Here is a 20,913-nt window from a genome sequence, read left to right on the forward strand (position 1 = left end):
TTGGGACAGTAGCACGGAATACAAGAGGGCGCACCTGGTGGCTTGGGCAACTATTTGTAAGCCAAAGGAGGAAAGGGGGGTTAGGCATAAAGGACCAAATTATTTAGAACCGCGCTATGGTAGGGAAGTTGGTCAGCTGGGTCACTAACAAGAAGGACAGTTTATGGGTGAAATGGGTTTATCGGGTATATATTAAAGACAAAGAATGGTTGACCTATAGTCCTAGCTATGAGTCAAGTTGGCCATGGAGGAAGACATGTAAAATTAAAGAGGACATTACTGCTGGACATGTCAATGGCAACTGGTTTGGCCAAACCAAAGGGTATTCAGCAGCTGAGTGCTATGACTGGCTCGGAGATAAAACATCCTAAATGCAGATGGGCAATGGTAGTGTGGAATTCTTGGTCATACCCAAACATGCTATGCTTGCTTGGCTAATATCTAAGGAGGCCTTGAATACTAAGGATAAACTTCTCAAGATAGGGGTTTGTGACAACTCCCACTGTTGTATGTGTGAGCAAGCAGAGGAGAACCAAGATCATCTCTTTTATTAATGCAGTTATAGCAACAGACTGATAAATGCTATTAACAATCAAATGGGTATGAGATTACCTGAGAGCCGATGCTTGGAATGGTGCAAAAGCAGAAGGGGAACCAAGATACAGCGAGGTGTGCAGACCATGGTAGTAGCTGCAGCTAACTACCATATATGGTACCAGAGAAATCAAGCTCAAGTGGAAGGAAAAATGGACCAACCTGATATTATTGCTAACAAGATAAAAGCGGAAGTTATGTGCAGAGTTAATAAGAAGCTCAAGCTACCTATATCAGCAGCAAGGATTGAAAGTGGCTATAACGAAGGGGATTGATTAACGTTGAGGCACATGACAGTAGATCTGGAAATGAGGGGGACTGATTTTCATGGTGGCTTGGCTATCTGAACAGTCGAGGATGATAGTGTTGACTACCTTGGGTTTTTGGCGTTAATCTGTTCTTTTGTTTTTAAAATGTTGACTACTAGTTAGTCAGACTAGTTAAGAGGAGCCTCATATCTTTAATATATTTGAACACTTTTTTGGATTTATTATACCTACATTATACCCCCCCCCCCCCTCCCAACCCCCCCAAAAAAAAAAAAAAAAAAAGAACTATTAACCGGGACGGAGGAAGTATGAAAGAGAAGGAAAGTTGAGCATTTGTTGATGTGTTTTTTTGATGTTTTTTTGGGTGAATTTTGATGGTGAGTGGAAATGTGAGATGGAGGGTGAATTGGAGAGAGAAAAGCTAAAAAAGTGTAAAATGAAAATTGGTGAGAATTCACTAATGCGGATGGTTTGATTATTAGCTTCATGAAACAGTGACCCAGAAGCATCAACCTGGAAATGACACAACACGGTGGCACATTCATGTCCGAAATGAGCAAGCAAAAAGGGTTACTTTGCTAGAAACTCGGAGAGACAGACAGAGAGGGGACTTCTAAGTCTATCTATACCTGATTAATACATTGTGTAATCTATATTGTTGCTAATGGTACAAAATTTCTGATTTTCTCAGATGTAAGGAACAGGAGACTCACATCTTTACATCAGCCTAATAAATCCTACAACAGCTAACAAGAGCAATAAAGATAATTGAAGAAGATGAGTTTTAACCCCAAAGGATACATTTATCATAATAAACATGTACAAAAAGTGATCAAACAGGCTTTGGCTGAATTTGCTCGAAGTCGAAGACTTCAAACATGAGGCGTCTAACGTCTGGCTTTCCATATACAGCGTAAGAAAGGCCATGGATGGCTTGATTAACAGCGGTTGTGGCAGGATTTCGTAACCTTCGATTGTGTTCATAAGAATCCCGGACTTGGTCAGAGTAAATAATAAAGCGATGCAAATACTTCTCACGCAAGTATTTTCCACATAATTTGTTCATGAGGAGACGACGATGTTTCTCTTCAAGCCACTTCCCCGGTGCATCCAGGTGCTTCATTAATATTCTCTCTGCCAACACTAGATCCTGCAGATGAACCCGAGACAACATTATTTTCTGTTTAGTTGCTCGCTAGTGTTTAACAAACAATTTTGGTCATACCATTACTCCTCACGTCAACAAAGTGGAAAAATCGTTAAACCTTAGAGTACTAAAGTGATTTAACGTCAATCTTGAGGATATCTAAGTGAAGATTCTTAAAAAGTAATCGTGAGGAACGCCTTTTGTTTACTCATTGAATCTTCTCAGATTTTACAAGTTAAATTCTGCCTAACAGAAAGCAGAATACATAAATGAAGACTCACCTGAATCTTTTGGCCTAGATACTCCAGTCGTTCGAAGCAAAACCTAGGATGCTCATACTTATATTTTGAGGGGTGCATGAAGCAGAGCTGAATAATTCAAATAAAATGGAAGGAGGTCAGAGTTGTTTCATCACCAGCACATATTTATATATATGTAGAAATGGGATCAAGTAAGTCCCCCTTACATTGTTGAGTCCATAGGTCCTTTTACAAGTCATTGGATCAAGAGATTGAAGGGTTGAGAACAAAACACAAAAATGGGTGATTAATAATGTGTTTTAACCCCCTCTCTTATAACCACCCTAATTAATCCATATCTCTCCAAACACTCATTCTCATAAACACTCCATATCTATCTAAAAACTTCCCCCTCTCTCTAAACAATTTCCCTAAAAAATCCTCCTCTACTCTCCATTCAGATCTGAGAAAAAAATACTAGCCATCACCACTGCTGCCGTGACGCCAACCCGCCACCCTAACCAATCACCCCTCCCTTCCACCACTACCGCCAACGACAACCACTCACGCCACCCCAACCCCCACCCCCACCCCACACACAAACCTCGTCGCACGCGCCTCTCCCTCCTTCCTCAACGAGCCCCACAACATAACCACCGCGCCTCTTTCCCTCCTTCCTCACCGTCCAGATCTTCCACCACCTACGCTCGATCACCAACAAACGACACCACGAAGCACCTGCAACAACGACTCATTCATCTTCTTATTCGTTTTTTTTTTTTTTGTATTTCAAATCTGAGTTTTCAGATCTGAATGGTGGTGGCTTATGGTGGGTCGTAGGGTCAGGTGGTTGGGGGTGTAGTCGTTTTTTTTTTTTAAGGTTGGTGGTCAGCGACGGCTGGGGTGACTATGTGGTGGCTTGGAGGTGGTCATAGGTGCGTAGTAGTTGTTTGGCGGTGGTTATGGTGTCGGCTTTTTCAGATCTCGTTTTTAGTCTTTTTTTTTTCTTTTAAAAAAAAAATCCTCCATTTTTAGATCTACTAAAAAAATACAATTAATTTCAAAAAACCGATAAAATTAATGGATTGCTCGTGATTTAAAATCTCGTCTTGTTAAATATTTTCTCAAATCTTGTCTTGTAAATTCGTCTTGTTATATTCTTTTACTCATATTTCATTTTTCAAATTACATTTTTCAGTTCTTTTTGTTATTTTGTAATATTCTTTTATTTTAATATTAGATCAACTAAATAGATCTCATATAATTTGTTGAATCTAATCTTAGATAAATAATAATCGTATTATCTTGTTTTTTATGGTGAAAAAATAGCCGTGGTTGTTATTGTTGGTGTTATTATTATGGCGGAGGTTGTTGGTGAACTGATCCAGTAAAGATTAAAGTTACACTCTTAATGAAGTAAAGTTACACTTCCAATGGACTAAAATTACACTTTCAATATGGACTAAATTGCACTTTTAATGGACTAAAGTTACATTCGTAAAAGACTAGAGTTACATTCGTAAAAGACTGAAGTTACACTCTCAATAGACTAAAGTTATATTCATAAAAGACTAAAGTCACACTCGTAAATCAGTTAAAATTAAAAAAATTCAAAAATAAGATGTGTTAAAATTACTTTGTAGTATAAAATAACACGATTAAAAAAAAGTTACACTCGTAAAAAATTAAAGTATCATAAATTTGTCTTAAAATTACAAAAACTCAACATAATATGCATCAAACTAATTTGGTAGTATAAAATTATACTCTTAGATAACTAAAGTTACACTTTAAAAATACTAAAATATCATATAAACTTGTTTTAAAATTCCAAAAAATCAAAATAATATTTCCTCCATTCAACTCCACTCTACCACTTTGCTTTTTCACGTTTGCCAATGTGTGTTTTACGCGGTAAATATCGTTAGCTACGTATTTGCAAAAATTATAAAAGTTAGATATTTTTAATGTATTCGTAAAGACGAATCAAACAAGATCCCACATGAATATATTTTCACTTAAATATTGAGAGAAAATCGAGATTAAATATGCACTTGTGAATAGTGTAAAAAATGAAAAATGGTAGAGTGGAGTTGAATGGAGGAAGTATAAGTCAAAATCATTTTTTAGTGTAAAGTTACACTATTTAGTATTAAAGTTACACTTGTAAAAGAATAAAGTTACACTCTAACAATACTAAAATGTCATAAACTTGTCTTAAAATTCCAAAATACCAAAATAATATAAGTCAAAATCACTTTTTAGTATAAAGTGACACTATTCAGAATTAAAGTTACATTCGTAAAACAATAAAGTTACACTCTAAAAATACTAAAATGTCATAAACTTGTCTCAAAATTTTAAAAAACCAAAATAATACTCCCTCCAATTTCCTAATATCTTCCCCTTTCTTTTGAGCACAAAAAATAAGAAAGAGGAATAAAGTATTGCTAATATATTGTAAATTGTAAAGATTATAGAAGAGACAAAATAATAAAGAATGAATAATGAATAAAAGAATGGATAAAGGAATGGGAGTTGTTGATTTTTATGAGAGAAAATAATAAAATAATGAATGAAGCTTACCAAAAATGGAAAGAGAGAAGATAATCAAACTTGTGTGAAAAAGGAAAGAGGGAAGATAATAGGAAATTGGGGGGAGTATAAGTCAAAATCACTTTTTGATATAAAATTACACTATTCATAATTAAAGTTACACTCGTAAAACAGAAAAATTACACACTAAAAATACTAAAATGTAGTAAACTTGTCTTAAAATTCCAAAGAATCAAAATAATATAAGTCAAAATCATTTTTTAGTATAAAGTTACACTATTCAGAATTAAAGTTACACTCGTAAAATATTAAAGTTACACAGTAAAACAGTACACTCGTAAAAAATAAAAGTTACACTTTAAAAATACTAAAATGTCATAAACTTAACTGTGAGAGAGAAAGACAATTAATTAGTGAATGAGTAAGTAATTAGTGGATAGGTACTTTAATTAGTGGTGGGGTATGCTTTTTTGCTTTTAATCTCAACCAACAACCTAGTAAGATCTAACCACCTAGTAAGATCTAAGGGTATATATAAGGACTTATGGACTCAATTTTTTTGGTGGACTCATTTGATATATATATATATATATATATATATATATATATATATATATGTTTTTCTAAAATGTGCCCTAAGGGCACATGTTAATAACCTTAATATGGTAAGATTGACAACATATTCTCATGAGATATTCAAATATAAACTCATTGTTACCATAATTAGTGAGAATATATTGTTAATCTTACCATATTAAGGTTATTAACATGTGTCATTAGGGCACATTTTAGAAAAACTCGATCACTTGAGTCTATCCTTTTCTCTTGAGTCCATGAGTCCTCCTAAGAGCCTTTGGATGATGGAAGATGGATGAGTGAGATTGAAACAAAAAAAAAGATTAATGGGTCATTAGCACCCTTCTCTCACTACACTTACTAATCTACATTAATTAAACACTAATTTACTATAAATAATTTATTCTCCCACCCACTTCTCTCTCATCCCTGACAATATCATCCTCTCATCTCTCTAAAACCCAAAAAATCAAAAACCCAAAAAAAAAATAATTCCCTCATCTCTTCCTTACTCATCACCACCACCCACCCCGACACCACCACCATCACACGACCACCTGCGCCACCACCCACCCTACCACCACGACCCCCACGACCGCCATCCGCACCCGACACCACCACCACCACTCGGCTCCCCTATTCTCGGCAGCCACCCAACACCACCCACAACGCCACCAACCAACCACCACCAACATCCCACAACCACACTACCACCAAAAAAAACTAAATCTACGAAAAACAAAGCTAGATCTACCACCAAATCATCACCACAACCACACCGTGACAACGCCGCCGCCGCGACAACAACAACAACAACGCCCACCACAACCAACACCACCGCCCACAACAATGCTGTCGGCCACCTACCCACGTCGTTGCTGCCGCCACCTGCCCACGCTGCTGCCGCCGCTTGCTCCACAAGCCACCCTTCATTCATTTTTTTACAAAAAAAAACTTAGATCTAATTTTGGAGGGGCTGTTAGTGGTTGCGAATGGTGGTGGAGGTCAACGGTGAGTGGGTTGCGGCTGAATATTGGTGGTGAAGTGTTGTGGGTGGTTGTGTTGTTGTCGTTGTTTGTTGTTTGTGTAGTTGTTGGTTGTGTGTGTCGTTTTGTTTAAATTTTTTTTTTTTCTGATTTCTTGTGTGTGTCGTTGTTTTGTTTGATTTTTTTTTTTTTCTAATTTTAGTTTGTTGGTTGTGTGTGTCGTTGGTCAGTTTTTATAGTTGTTTTTTTTTTTATTCAGATTTCGTTTTTTAAATATCGTCTTGTTTTATATTTTTTCGAATCTCATCTTCTTATATATCTTTTTTTCTTCAAATTTCATATTTAAAATATCGTCTTGTCATTTATTTTCTCAAATCTCGTCTTACCCATTTTCTTTTTTTTTTAGATTTTGTTTTTCAAATCTCGCTTTTTTGTGAGATCCTTTTATTTTAATGTTAGATTTAGATCTACTAAATTAAATAATTTGTAGATTTTAGTCTTAGATCTACTCACAAGGACCACAATTACACTCATGAAAGAACAAAGTTACACTTATAAAGGACCAAAGTTACACTTAAATATGAGTAAATATTTTAAGTGAAGGTGGTGGTAGTAGTGGGTGTAGGTTGGTGGTGGAGACGGTGGTGGGATTTGATGGTGGTCGGACTTATAAAGGACCAAAGTTACACTCAAAGGACCAAAATTACACATATAAATGATCAAAATTACACATATAAATGATCAAAGTTACACTCATAAAGAACCAAAGTTACACATATAAATGATCAAAGTTACACCAAAAAATCAAGGTTACACCCAAAAGGACCAAAGTTACACTCGTAAAGCATCAAAGTTACACTTGTAAAATGTTAAAATTGTATAAATTCAAATTTTTTTAGACAAAACCGCCTTAAAAAATCAAAGTTACACTCTTTAAATATTAGAGTTACACTCGTAAAGCATCAAAGTTACACTTGTAAAAAGTTAAAATTGTATAAATTTAAATTTTTATCCATAAAACCGCCTAAAAAAATTAAAGTTACACTCTCAAAATATACCTGAGTTACACTCGTAAAACATCAAAGTTACACTTGTAAAATGTTAAAATTGTCAAAATTCAATTTTTTATATACAAAATAGACCTTAAAAAATCAAAGTTACACTTTTACAACTCAGAGCTACACTTGTAAAATGGTAAAATTGTATAAATTCAATTTTTATATGCATAATCGACTTTAAAAAATCAAAGTTACACTTTTAAACCCAGAGTTACACTTGTAAAATGTTAAAATTGTATAAATTCAATTTTTTATATACAAAACCGCCTTAAAAGGTCAAAGTTACATTTTACAACTCAGAGTTACACTTATAAATCTCAGAAACTCAAAAATCATTAATTAGGGGCTAAAAGTCATTAAATACAAACTAGAGAGAGAAAGCCAATTAATGAGTGGTTCGGTAATTTATTAGTGTTAAGTGTGTTTTTTTGCTTTCAATCTCAACCATCCATCTCTTCCCTTCTAATGGTGTAGATGAGGACTTAGGAACTCAATGGAAGAGGAGGACTCAATTGAACCACCCACCCCACCCCTCTCTCTCTCTCTCTCTCTCTCTCTCTCTCTCTCTCTCTCTCTCTCTCTCTCTCTATATATATATATATATATATATATATATATATATATATATATATATATATATATATATATATATATATATATATATATATATATATATATATATATAGAGAGAGAGAGCAAAGTTCTTCTAAGTCCCTTTTTTTTTTGAGTCCATAAGTCCCTCCCACAACCCTTGGATCATGCATGGTGGAAGGTTGAGATTGAAAGCAAAAAACACACTTAACACTAATTAATTCACTTCTCTCTCTAGTTTTAATAATACATTCACTAATTCATTATCATACACAATTAACACCATATTTTGTCTTATACTTCAAAGTTTATGAAAATTTTGTTAACATTTTTCCTGTTTCGATATTTTTCGTATTTTTTTTTTCGAGACAAGTTTTCGACTGTTTCGTTTTTTTCGTTTTTTTTTCGAGACAAGTTTTCGACATTTTAGGATTTTACGAGTGTAATTCTAACGGTAAAAAGTGTAATTTTAAGAAATATTTTCGAGAATTTAGCGTTTTACAAGTTTAACTTCAATCTTTTCCGAGTGATTTTAACGAATAATATTTTGAATTTTTGTCATTTTATCACAAGTTATTGTAATTTAGCATTTTACTTAGTGTTATGTTAATGACAAAAAGTGTTATTTTAGTCCAGGTAAGTGTAATTTTAGTCCAATGAGATTGTTATTTTTAGTCAAGGAGAATGTAATTTTAGTCCGAAAAGTGTAATTTTAGTCCGAAAAAGTATAATTTCACCACATTAATGAGAATGTAATTTTAGTCCATTGAGAATGTAACATTAGTCCAATGAGAATATGAGAATATGACCAAGTCCATTGAGAGTATAACATTAGTCCAATAGAGCTAAGTGTAATTCTAACAGAAAATAGTGTAATTCTAACAACAAAAAGTGTAATTCTAACAACAAAAAGTGTAATTTTAGCGAGAAAAAAGTGTAATTCTAGCAAAAAAAGTATAACTTTAATTAAAAAAAAGTGTAATTCCAACAACAAAAAGTGTAATTTTAGCCGAAAAATGTGTTATTCTAGCAAAAAAAGTGTAATTTTAACAGAAAAAAGTGTAATTCTAACAACTAAAAGTGTGATTTTAGCCGAAAAAAGTGTTATTCTAGCAAAAAAAAGTATAATTTTCACAGAAAAAAGTGTAATTTTAATGGAGGAAAGTGTGATTTTAACGAGAAAATGTGTAATTTTAGTCGAAAAGAGTGTTATTCTAGCAGGAAAAAGTGTAATTCTAGCCAAAAAGTGTAATTATAGCAAAAAAAAAAAGTGTAATTGTAATTCTAGTAGAAAAAAAGTGTAATTCTAACAAGAAAAGTGTAATTTTAACAAGAAAAATTTTTACAGAAAAAAGTGTAATTTTAATGAAGAAAAGTGTAATTTTAATGAAAAAAGTGTGATTCTAACGAAAAAAGTGTAATTCTAACAACAAAAAGTGTAATTTTAGTCGAAAAAAGTGTTATTCTAGCAGAAAAAAGTGGAATTTTAATAGAAAAAAGTGTAATTTTAACAAGAAAAAGTGTAATTTTAGCCTAAAATAGTGTTATTCTAGCAGAAAAAAGTGTAATTCTAACAACAAAAAGTGTAATTTTAATGAAGAAAATTGTAATTTTAACACCAATATACTCAGATTTTAGTATTTATCTTCATTTGTTGAAGATATACCAAAGAAATGATATAATTCCTCCTCCCTCATCTCGTCTTTAAAAAATTGATATTAGGATCATATTTTACAACAATAACCACCACCATCCTATTTTACAAAAATAGATAAGAAATTTCAAAAAAAAAAAAAAAGAGAAGAAAAAAAAGTAGATCTAAAAAAGAACAAAGTAAAGAAAAAGTCACAAGAAAAAAAAAAAAATGGGGGCGTGAGATTAAAGAAAGAAGAAAAAAAAAAGAAAAAAGAAAAACAAACAAAAACCCACATCTACAACTAAAAAACAAAACAAAAGTAAAACAAACTGCAAACCCACATCACATTCACGTGAGATTGAACAAAGAAGAAAAAAAAAAAAAAAAAAAAAAAAAAAAAAAAACAAAACGGCGGCAGATCTGGAATAAAGAGAATGGGAGGGCGGTGGAAGGTGTGATGTTGAGGTCGTGAGTCGTCGGTGGTGGTGGTGAGGCAGGGGAGGAGAGGTGCGTGGTGAAGTTGTTGTCGCGGAGGGTGTGGTTGTGTTTGTTGTTGTTAGTTGGAGGAGGCGGTGGTTGTGGTGGTAGTTGGAGGATGGTGCGTGGTGGTGAAGAGGAGGAGACAACTTGTGGTGTTTGATGTTGGTGTTCGGTGGTGGTGGCGGCATTGGGGAGGTCGGTGGGAGGCGCGGATCCGGTTTGTGGCGGAGAGAAAGGAGGGTGGTTGGGGGCGCGGGATCGACTATGGCGGTGGTTGTGGGGAAAGGTGGTTGTGGTGTATGTGGTTGTGGTGTATGTGGTGGTGGCCGGTGGAGTTGGTGGAAGGAGGGGGTTGGGGGGGCGGGATTTTTTTTGGATTTTGAATTTTTCTGATTTTGAAGTGGATTTTTTGGGTATTTGATTTAATTGGGATTTTAGAGAGATGAATGGATGAAATTGTGAGGGATGAGTGAGAAGTTATTGTGAGAAAAAATGTTATATAGTGGATTAATAATTAATTAATGTTGATTAGTAAAGTAGAGAGGGAGAGTGTTTTGTTAGGCATTAATCCCCTTATTTTTGCTTTTAATCTCAGCCCTCCAACTTCTTCATCTAAAGGCTCACAATGAGACTTATGGACTCAAATGTAAGACATGGACTCACTTGATCTTTACACTATATATATATATATATATATATATATATATATATATATATATATATATATATATATATATATATATATATATAGATTTAGATCCTGAGAACGATTACTCGGTGAGAACGGTGAGAACGAACTAATTGTACCAACTTAATTAACACGCACTTGTTGTACTTCCCCATAATCAAAACCCAAAACTTATACTCTCCCGTCATTCTCACCCTTTATAATTTCCCACTCCCTCATCCTGATTAATGACAACCACCACCACCGATCTCACCTTCCGCCACCCAACAACCACTGAGGTCGCGCTCGTGCGCCCTTCCACGCAACGTTGGTGACCTCGTGCAGCCTCTTTTGATCTAGACTTGCCGGGTATTTCATGAGGACGGCCCAGGCCACCATATCACTAACCCGAGGCCAACTCAAAAACCACCGTACCGGCGACGGTGATACACTTCTGTCGATAATATAGATTATGCCGATGAACCACAGGCTACTTTAAGACTCCCCGTGGACGGTTTCTCTCGCCAATAATCTAGATGACGGCAGCCACTGGCGTCTGAATTGGTGAACAACAGTCAACAATTCGACGGCGACACCTACCTCACCTCTTACCCTTTGTTGATTTCCCTCTATTTCAATGCATCTACACTATTTTTTTATGTATCTAACCATTATTTTAATGTATCCAACATAGATACGCAAAATTAATTACTAGGTACATAAAAAGTGGTTTGAGATACATCAATATAGAACCCAGATACATTAATTTTGTGTAGAACAAATTGATTTTTTACTAATGCCAACGAACATAAATGAATCGACCACCGTAGCATAAATTGATTTTTTGAGTCATTTCACTCGCAATGACACCATAAATCAACATATGAAATAAGTTCCTAAGAGTAAGATTAAGAGACAGGGACAAGAGTGAACGGCGGCAGCTGGTGATGGTGGTCGTGTTGTCGTTGGCGTCGGACATCAGTAGGTCGCAAAAGGTGGCTGATGAGTAACGCAACTTCTGGGCTAGAAGATGGTATCGGTCATAGTTGGTGATGCCACCGTGAACCTGAAGAAACTGCCGATTTCTTTGACTGCCACATTAGCGTCGACATCGAAAGGGAATCGATTAATTTTTAGGAATTGGGGTGTGATTGAGTTAATTACTTTGGTTACATAATTAATAATGTCGCATAACATATGTTATGGGGATGGGTTTGTTGAATTGTTGTTTATGATTTGGGATTTTTTTTTCCAGAAAAAGATGGTAGGACTTAAGGAGTAGAGATGGTCAGGACTTAAGGAGTAGTGAAGAGAGTTAAGCCGTGTTTGTTTTTTTAATAATTGGGTTAGGTAGTTCGTTCTCACCGTTCTCACTGAGTGATCGTTCTCACCGGATCCCACCTCTATATATATATATATATATATATATATATATATATATATATATATATATATATAGAGAGAGAGAGAGAGAGAGAGAGAGAGAGAGAGAGAGAGAGAGGAGTTCTAATGAGTCCTCCTTCCCAATTGAGTCCATAAGTCCTTCTAATGGCCATTGGATGGACTCATTGGATGGTTGAGATGAATTTGATTAAGGGCTATTAAAAAGAAAAGAAAAAAAATGTGGATGGTTGGATTGAGATGGATGGTTGAGATTGAAAATTACCAAAAAAATTTACCAATAATCAAATTTCTATACAATAGTTAATTTTTCTTTCTCTCTCTAGCCCCTAATTAATCAGTTTTGAGTTTCAGATTTCAGAAGTGTAAATGTAATGTTGTATGAGTTTTACCAGTGTAAATGTGATGTTCTACGAATGTAAATGTAACATTTTAAGAGTGTAAATTTGATTTTTTGTGACGGAAATTTTGAATTTACATATTTTAACATTTTACAAGTGTAAATGTGATGTTTTACGAGTGTAAATGTAACATTTTAAGAGTGTAAATTTGATTTTTTGTGACGGAAATTTTGAATTTATATAATTTTAACATTTTACAAGTGTAAATGTGATGTTTTACGAGTAAAGCTTTAGTCCTTTACGAGTGTAACTTTAGTCCTTTATAAGTGTAACTTTGTCCTTTACGAGTAAAACTTTAGTCCGACTACCAAAAAAACACCACCGCCGTCATCCTCCGCCACCAACTCATATCCACACAAAATATGAGTGCAAATCTATATAATTTTAACCAATGTAAATGTACAGATATACAAGTGTAAATGTAAGGAAATATGAGTGTAAGTGTACAAAATATGAGTGTAAATGTAAAGAAATACGAGTGTAACTGTAAGAAGTACAAGTGTAAATCTGAAAAATGCGTGTAAATGTAAAGAAATATGAGTGTAAATGTAAAAAAGTACGATTGTAAATGTAAAAAAATATGAGTAAAATAAATATATTTATTAGATCTACGAATAAGATCAACAATTTATTATACTTCATAAGAGGGTAAATGTAAAGAAATGCGAATGTAAATGTGAGGAAATACAAGTGTAAATTTAAAGAAAAATTAAAATAACACAAAAAAATAAATAGATCTGAAATCACCCGAGTGTAACTTTATAGATCTAAAAAAGAAAAACAAAAAAAGACGAGATACGCAAGTAAAAATTAACCACTCACAATAACAAATGAAAATAATAATTAAAAAAATTACGTAACAACAACAACATCAAGACTAAGCTATTTTCGAAAAAAAAAAATATCCTAAAATAGAAAAGATTAAAAAAAAAAAAAAAAAAAAAAAATAGTATTTAAAAAACCCAATAAAGATAAAAGAAAAAGACCAAAGATTTCTTAGTTTTCGTACACTACACATACACCTCAAGTTTTATTTTTCCAAAAAGCAAACACCATACATCAGCATACATGACATAAGGTGTTGCTAAATTCAGATCGACATCTTTCTGATCGTACACTACACATTTTTCGTACACTACACATACATCTTTCCGATCGACAACAACACCATTAATATTTCTAAATTCAGATCTGGTGTTGTTGTGGGTGGTGGTTGAAGGAGGCGGTGGTGGTGGTGGTGCGTGGTGGGTCAGATCTGGCGTGGTGGACGTCGGAGGTGCGTGAGGATGGCGCGATGGTGGACGGAGGTGTTGAGATGAGATTTTTTTTGGGTTTTTGAATGTTTTTGATTTAATTGGTTTTAATTGGTGGGGAGTGGTGCTGGTTTTGCGTGGAGGGTGGGAGGCAGATGTGGGAGTCGGGGTGAGTGAAGGAGGTTTTTGTGGGGGATGTGTGGTGGGCGTGGGGTGGGTGTCGGTGTGGGTGGTGGCGGGCGGGGTGAGGGTGGTGGGTCGGTGGTGGTGAGGATGAGAGGAGGGTAGTGGGTCGGTGGTGGTGCGGTTGGTGGGCGTGGGTAGGTGGCGGTGGCGGTGGAGGTGGTCGTGGGGTCGGGTAGGTGAAGAAGAGGAAGAGGGGGGAATTTTTTTTTTTGAATTATTTGGTTTTTGAATTTTGTTGGATTTTTTAGAGGAATTGAGTTTTTTTGGTTTTTAGAGAGATGAGGGGGAGGATAATTGTGAGATGAGAGAGAAGTGAGTGGAAAAAGAAGGGTTTTATAGTGAAATTAGGGCTTGATTAGGGATAGTAGTGAGGGAAAGTGATTAATTAGGATTGATCCCCTAATTTTAGCACTAATCCTCCCTTTTTCCCTTTCAATCTCAGCCCTCCATCCTATCTTTTTAAGGGTCCTAAAGAGGACTTATGGACTCAAGGATTTTTGGTGGACTCACTTGATCCTTCTTCAATATATATATATATATATAGTATCACAAAATAGAAAACCACCAGTTTGTTTGGAAAATTCGCAAGGGCAAATCATTTAATATAAGAAATACAACCAAAAGAAAGCTCCACAATCTGGCAAAAGTGAAAAGATACCTGAAGACCAAGTTGAAGCTCGATATTCCTTGCTTCAGTAATCTCTGGAATTCTATCATTCGCTGGCAAAGGATACCCCAGTGTTTGCATAACTTGCGGTCTGCTATCAAAATCCCATATGTTTCCTCGGAAGCGATGCATACCTGAGGGCACACAAGCTCTAAAGACTCTTGGATGTGCAAAAAATGCAAACTCAGGAGGCTGTAAAGACAAGGACAGCACATGTCATCAATACGAATGCAAACATTCCACTAAATTCAACAAATATCATTTACATATGGGCAAACAGAAATCTGATGACTGGCCCAGCTGAACTGATGATCGGTTGACGGCAGAAACCTACATAGAAGAATAGCACTCCCTCTATAAGAATAGCACTCCCTCTCTACACTTGAGTGACTCAACCTTAGTAGTAGAGAGAGGTTAATAGTGTATAGTAAAAGATACCCATGTGCTTACACTCAATTGATTGCCGAAAATAGAAGTGTTAAAAATCCACTGAAACAACAAAAAGAGAAGTATGAAGAAACAGGTTGAACATCAGGAAGTACATTAACTGACCATGTAAAGTTCATGACATACATTTCATCATTTGGGATACAGCAACTCAAATGCTAACCTAAATTTTACCCAAGTCAGAGTCACCACAACAGATTTACAAGCTAATCCTTCAAGTTACAATGTCCTCCAATGTAGTCTATATTCTTGCAATGTATGCGGTCCTAATGTCTTTTTCTCGTATTAAAAAGTATGGGTCCCATGATTTTAAAGTAAACCAATGCCTCGCAGTACCCAATAGCTTGGCCAAAGCTGATGTGAAGTTTTTTTTACACCAATAGTAAGTGATTGGCTTGGATTTCCAAGCTAACTGCTCAGCAACAGTCGAACAAATGGGGAATGTTGGAGTGAACCACAAAAGTTTGGGAAAGAAGATCGGGTTCAATAGTTGGCAAGGAACTTGATCATCTAATTGAACTCATAGGAGGACCAAAAGAGCAAGGGGCTCAACGAAAGCTCAAATTTCAGCCTTTTTCATTCCAGAAGAAGAATGCCATGCTAAAGCTCTTTGCGAGATAAACTAAGGTTGTTTAGCGAGATAGAATAACCAGTCTTTGACAATATTTTTGTTTCGTATAAGCAGAATCTGAAAGTACTGAAATTTTGTTCCTATTGGAGTTGCTCTAAAGACTTTCCTAGCTTCTGCCAGTTTTCTAGTATCATTACTGTCAGAGATGTACAACACATACAACGAGCCTTCTTTGAATTCAGCTACAAAATTAACTAAATACGAAAGTGAGGATATCTTTGCATCCATAATTACGCAGTAAAAAAAATATTTTAGCATAAACAAAAACGGGTGATCATGGTGCCATTGACCAAAAACGCGCAATCATATGCTTCTTCATTTAAAAGATAGTGCAGAAGAATTTTAAACTATTTTGGACACTAGAGAAAGGAGAGTAAGCTAAACCTAACAGACTGGACCAATACGACTAGAAGTTTAGATGGACAGAAACAGAATAGTTACACCAGCGTGGAATTCATTTATTTTCCCTTTGTTGAGGAGTATTAAGACTATAAATCATCAACTGAAGGTATGAGTGTATAACTTACTCTATAAGTAGCCACATCTTGCCAACTGAGCTTTCTGCCTTCGAATTCCACGGACACATAATCTATATCTTCAAGTTGCCTTCTCTTCTTTGGTAGGCATTCCTCATCCTCTGGATCCATTCCAAACACCTCAAATAGTACACGATATACTTCTGGCATGCCGAAACATAAATATATAGCGCCAAACAGAGCCCAAAAGACAGACCTACAAAAATACATAATTTTGAATTCGATAAGTGGAAAAATAAAAAGAAGCAATACTCATTGTCAGTATAATTATATAAAAAAAAGGGGGGAAATTCTATGTTGTACTCCTAAACTCTGTACTTCTGTCTATATCGTGAACTTATTGGTTGTCTCTATTAACTTGTTTGTTAGTTGCTCTATTAATCCACTCATTAACAAAGTCAATTCCCTAACCTGCTTATTTAACTGTTACCCAATTACTCATTAAACCACCAAATAATCTATTAACCTAGCCAATAATCCATGAAACCCCCATTACTATTTCATGCTTAATGGAAGGTGTTTAAATGTAGTTTCTACAAGTTAAAGGTGATTTGTGATAACTCTCATATACAGATAAGTCACTCTTACTCTTACTGCCACTCTACAGAACCGTACATGAGATTTTCACCTCATACGGCTCCTCAATCAATTCTCTCGAGGAGGTTATGGTGTAGACTAAGTATGAAGTTCATGGCTACACAACAACAACAGAGCCTTAATTTCAAAATGATTTGGGGTCGGCTGACATGAATAATCCTTTAGAACCGTCCATGGGTGATCGTGCACACCTCACGATACGAAAATATAGAAAAGGAAAAGTGAAAAACAAAAGGGAAGTGAAACATAATACAAAAGTCAAGGTAAACTTATAGGTTTTAAGATCGAAGTCCGGATTTCTTTTATAAAAACTTAGAATTTAAACGAGAATAAAGATTAAAGCGATTTTAAAAATCGAAGTAAAACTTAATGGTCTGGAATACCTTAAAAGTAAACCAAGTATTAATATATAAGAAAGTTGTTGGTTAAAAAAACATGTAATAAATTCGAAAAGAACAAATAAATTTTTAAAAATTAAATTAAAACACTAAATATTTCAAATAATATCAGATACTAAAAAATCCACATGAATCATTTCCCTCCGTTTTCCCTCTCTGTCACCATTCCCTCTTCAAGCCCGAGAAATCTCATATCGTGCTCTATCACCCTCTACCCCTGACAACCTTTTCTGTTCCCAGGTCTCCAACCACCACACTCGGAGCCGTAGAGTAGGGCGGGCCTAATCGTTGTGCAATAGAATTTTCCCTTTAATCTATGGAACATATCTTTATCGCATAAAAACCCTATACATTTTTCCATTTCAACCATCCCGCTTTAATTCTGTGAGCAACATCTCCGTCTAACTCCCCATCTTTTTGAATAATAGATCCTAGATATCTAAAGAAATTTGACCCCTCAAGAACATTTCCATCGAAAATAATACTCCCCACCTCTCTCGATCTCGCGTTACTGAACTGACACCTCAAATACTCGGTCTTACTCCTACTTAGCCTAAACCCACGAATCTCCAAAGTATGCCTCCACAATTCCAAGTTTCTCTCAACCCCCTCTTTCGTCTCATCACTCAACACAGAAAACTGAAAAACTCCGGGGTACACAGTAGAATTTCTCAAAAAAAAAAAAAAAAAAAAAAAAAAAACATCTAATAAGCAACATTCTATAGTAACCTTGTGGCATATGATAGTACTTAATCTAGTTTTTACAGCCACAATATTGATTTTGAGAATTGAGAGACGATGCATAAGACATTAAGACCCACATAAGCCACTGGGATGTCAAATGAATGTTCCAAACTCTAACCTAAGTTGATACAAAAATCGACAATGCAGTGGAAGGACCCAGAAAAGCAGTCATCAAGCTAATGCTTCAGGGTTAAATGTCAATGTCATAATGTTGGGGTGAGCTGCCATTCTATGAAATGGCCATAAAAGAAAGACAACCATTAAACCATCACAAATCATGAAGTCTGCTAGGTAGACATAAAATGCTCCTATGCTTGTAATACCATTACACTCAGAGTATTTGGCTCCAAAGAAGTTAAGCTTTGGTGACAAAGGTCCTACTTGCAAGAACAAAAATGCCCCTGCTTCTTTCCCAATACATCAGTCATAATTTCCTGCGAGTTTCTTTCTTGTAAGTTTGGGGTAGTGAAGGGTATAGCAAAATTTCAAATTTTGAATGTATTTGTTCAGGAGCAATGCCATGGCATACATTCAAACAAACTAAAACTAACAAAGATTATATCCAACATATCACTGTTTTTCTATAAAACACTAGATAACAGGAAATAACATAACAGGAACCTAGAACTTGTTACCTAAGTAACGAGGACACTATTGTACCATGGTCCATGATCAAGAGTAGGAGCTTGACAAGCAAATTCCACCACAACAGTTCATCAAATAACCTCAAAGCTTCTTATTCTATATAAGCACCAAATTACAAATTTTAATCCTTCCTTCATCAAACACCTCCAAGACTCTAACATTTCACATTTTTCATGCCAGCGTTTATCAACTACCTCCAAAAGTTCATATGTTCAAGCCATCCTTCATCATTATGACATCATAGAAAATCTCTCTTTAGAATACTCGGCTAAATGACACTGTCTAGAGGTAGCTCTTCAATCCCCCACATAAGTCCATACTCCATACTCCATAAATGGAGCCTAGAAACTTCATAAACGAAATTCCTTCAAGGTAAGACCTCCCTCAAACCTCATTCTACAGCCATAAACCATCAACAATTCCCGCTCCCAATCCATCCACCTGAGATAAAGCATTTTCTAAGTCAGCAATTCCAAAAACTCTCTTTTCAGATATCGAAACAATAGCATTACCTCAATGCCTCAAGGGCTCCCACAAGTGGCAGCATTATGGTGTCGGAGGTACACAACCTCACCCTATGATAACACCATGAAAACTGTGTCTAGAATTACATTGAATAACTACAAACCTACCTTTTTTTTATTTATTTTTTAAGTTGATAGAATTATCAATGTTCTATAGTAGCAGAAGTACACACGCGAACAAACTAATAATTCTCTAACTCAAACTATTCTACACCAATCAAACTCGAAAAACCCACCACATTCAATTAAGACAAACTAACATAGCAGCAAAGATCAAACTACAAAGCAATCATTTGCTCAACTAGTACCAAAATCTTATCTCCTACAGTAGCACAAACACAATCAAACACAACACCAAAAACACAGCTCTGCAATCAAATTAAGGCAAACAAAACAAACTTACTTAGAAGCGGGTTCACGCTCAGGCCGCCTCAACTTATCAAAATCATCAAAGGGAAACACCAAATTATGCAAACTAGCAGCCTTAATCCACTTAGGCAAAAATCGCTTTCCAATCAAAGCAAACACCCTTTCCCTCATAGGCCCAGGAGACTCCCTAGGATACCTCTGTAGAAAAAACTCAGCTAAACCCAATTCAAGCACATACTGACCCAAAAACATCAACCTAGAATGCCCATACTTAACATGTCTAGCATTAACCCTACGACAATCAACATAATGCGGGTGTTGAAACGCCAAGTAAAGCAGCGTATCAAATTGTTTAGCAGGAGTGTTCTCAGGGTTAACAGCTGACGGTTCGAGCGAGTATCCCAAGGCTTGTTTAGCCTCAAGGAGGTACTCGTCGATCCAAGTTTGATCTAAATTCGTTAAATTCTGACTCGGAAGGCATGAGCTGAGTAATGGAAATGTTTTGAGGGACAATTGAGGTGAGTTTAGGAATCTTTTAGCGAGTTTCGCGTCGTCGAGAGGCGGTTTAAGAATGTACCTACGTGGGGGTGGTTTGTGTTTAGGGGAGATTACCCTTTTGCGCTCGGAGAGTTCTTTGAGGAGGCGTTGTGGGCTGGTTTTTGGGAGGGGTTGGATGGGGTCAGGGTCAGGGTCAGTTTTGGAAATTGCATATATTTTGGATGAGGGTAAGGGGGGGAGGGGTAAGGGATTGTTTGGGTGGAGGGGGAGGAAAGAGGAAGGGAAGGAGGAGGAGAAGGAGAGGAGGTAGGGGTATTTTGGGAAAGGTTTGAAGGAGGTTGAGAAAGAGATGTCCATGGTTGAAGGGGAGTGGTGTTAATGGAGGTAGGTTGAGTTAGAGGCCATTGATGGAGGGGGAAGACGAGGATAAGGTGGTGCGTGGAAGGAGGGAAAAGGCGTTTGGAGATAGTAACATTAACTTTTCTATAGAACTGTCCTATAATATAGGACGGACCCAATAAAAAATAATAGCCCAAATTAAAGATTTACCATCAATCAAAACAAAGGTGTTGTTTGACCTTGATTATGGAAAATGGTTTTTCCTTTTTAAAAGGAGTTTATTCATAAAAGTTACTTTTCGGAAAAGTTTTAGTTGTTTGGTCATACTTTTGTAAAAGTGGTTTCTCACAAAATTTATATGTTTGGTCTAACTACTTTAATACAACTTTTGTTTGCTTATTTGGTTCTTTATGTGAAAAGTAGAAGTAGAAGTAGTAATTATCTATTTCTCCTTTTGGGGGGTGAATAATCAGTTTTT

General features: G+C 35.6%; 1 protein-coding gene across 2 annotated transcripts; it reads right to left on the reverse strand.

Annotated features, from left to right (window-relative positions):
• Positions 1-1,456: 1,456 nt before the first annotated feature.
• On the reverse strand, positions 1,457-20,563 carry LOC141626649 (ribonuclease III domain-containing protein RNC1, chloroplastic-like). Of its 2 annotated transcripts, XM_074440350.1 has the most exons (5): positions 19,633-20,563; positions 16,313-16,517; positions 14,699-14,899; positions 2,292-2,378; positions 1,457-2,013 (listed from the first exon to the last, which is right to left on the reverse strand). In XM_074440350.1, exons 1-5 carry the CDS (start codon positions 20,451-20,453, stop codon positions 1,696-1,698), a joined length of 1,632 nt encoding a protein of 543 aa, XP_074296451.1. In that variant the 5' UTR covers positions 20,454-20,563; the 3' UTR covers positions 1,457-1,695. The 2 variants fall into 2 exon arrangements, with proteins under 2 accessions (XP_074296451.1, XP_074296452.1); XM_074440351.1 differs by lacking the exons at positions 14,699-14,899; positions 16,313-16,517; positions 19,633-20,563 and adding an exon at positions 2,477-3,759.
• Positions 20,564-20,913: the final 350 nt, after the last annotated feature.

This window comes from Silene latifolia, chromosome Y (assembly GCF_048544455.1).
Source record: "Silene latifolia isolate original U9 population chromosome Y, ASM4854445v1, whole genome shotgun sequence".
NCBI classification, from domain to species: Eukaryota; Viridiplantae; Streptophyta; class Magnoliopsida; order Caryophyllales; family Caryophyllaceae; genus Silene; species Silene latifolia.

Coding starts and splice junctions, on each gene's coding strand:
- LOC141626649 (XM_074440350.1), bottom strand. CDS start 20,453: ATGGACATCTCTTTCTCAACCTCCTTCAAACCTTTCCCAAAATACCCC. Junction 16,518..19,632: donor GAGCGTGAACCCGCTTCTAA/GTAAGTTTGTTT, acceptor GTATTTTTGTAG/GTCTGTCTTTTGGGCTCTGT. Junction 2,014..2,291: donor ATCTAGGCCAAAAGATTCAG/GTGAGTCTTCAT, acceptor GTTCATCTGCAG/GATCTAGTGTTGGCAGAGAG.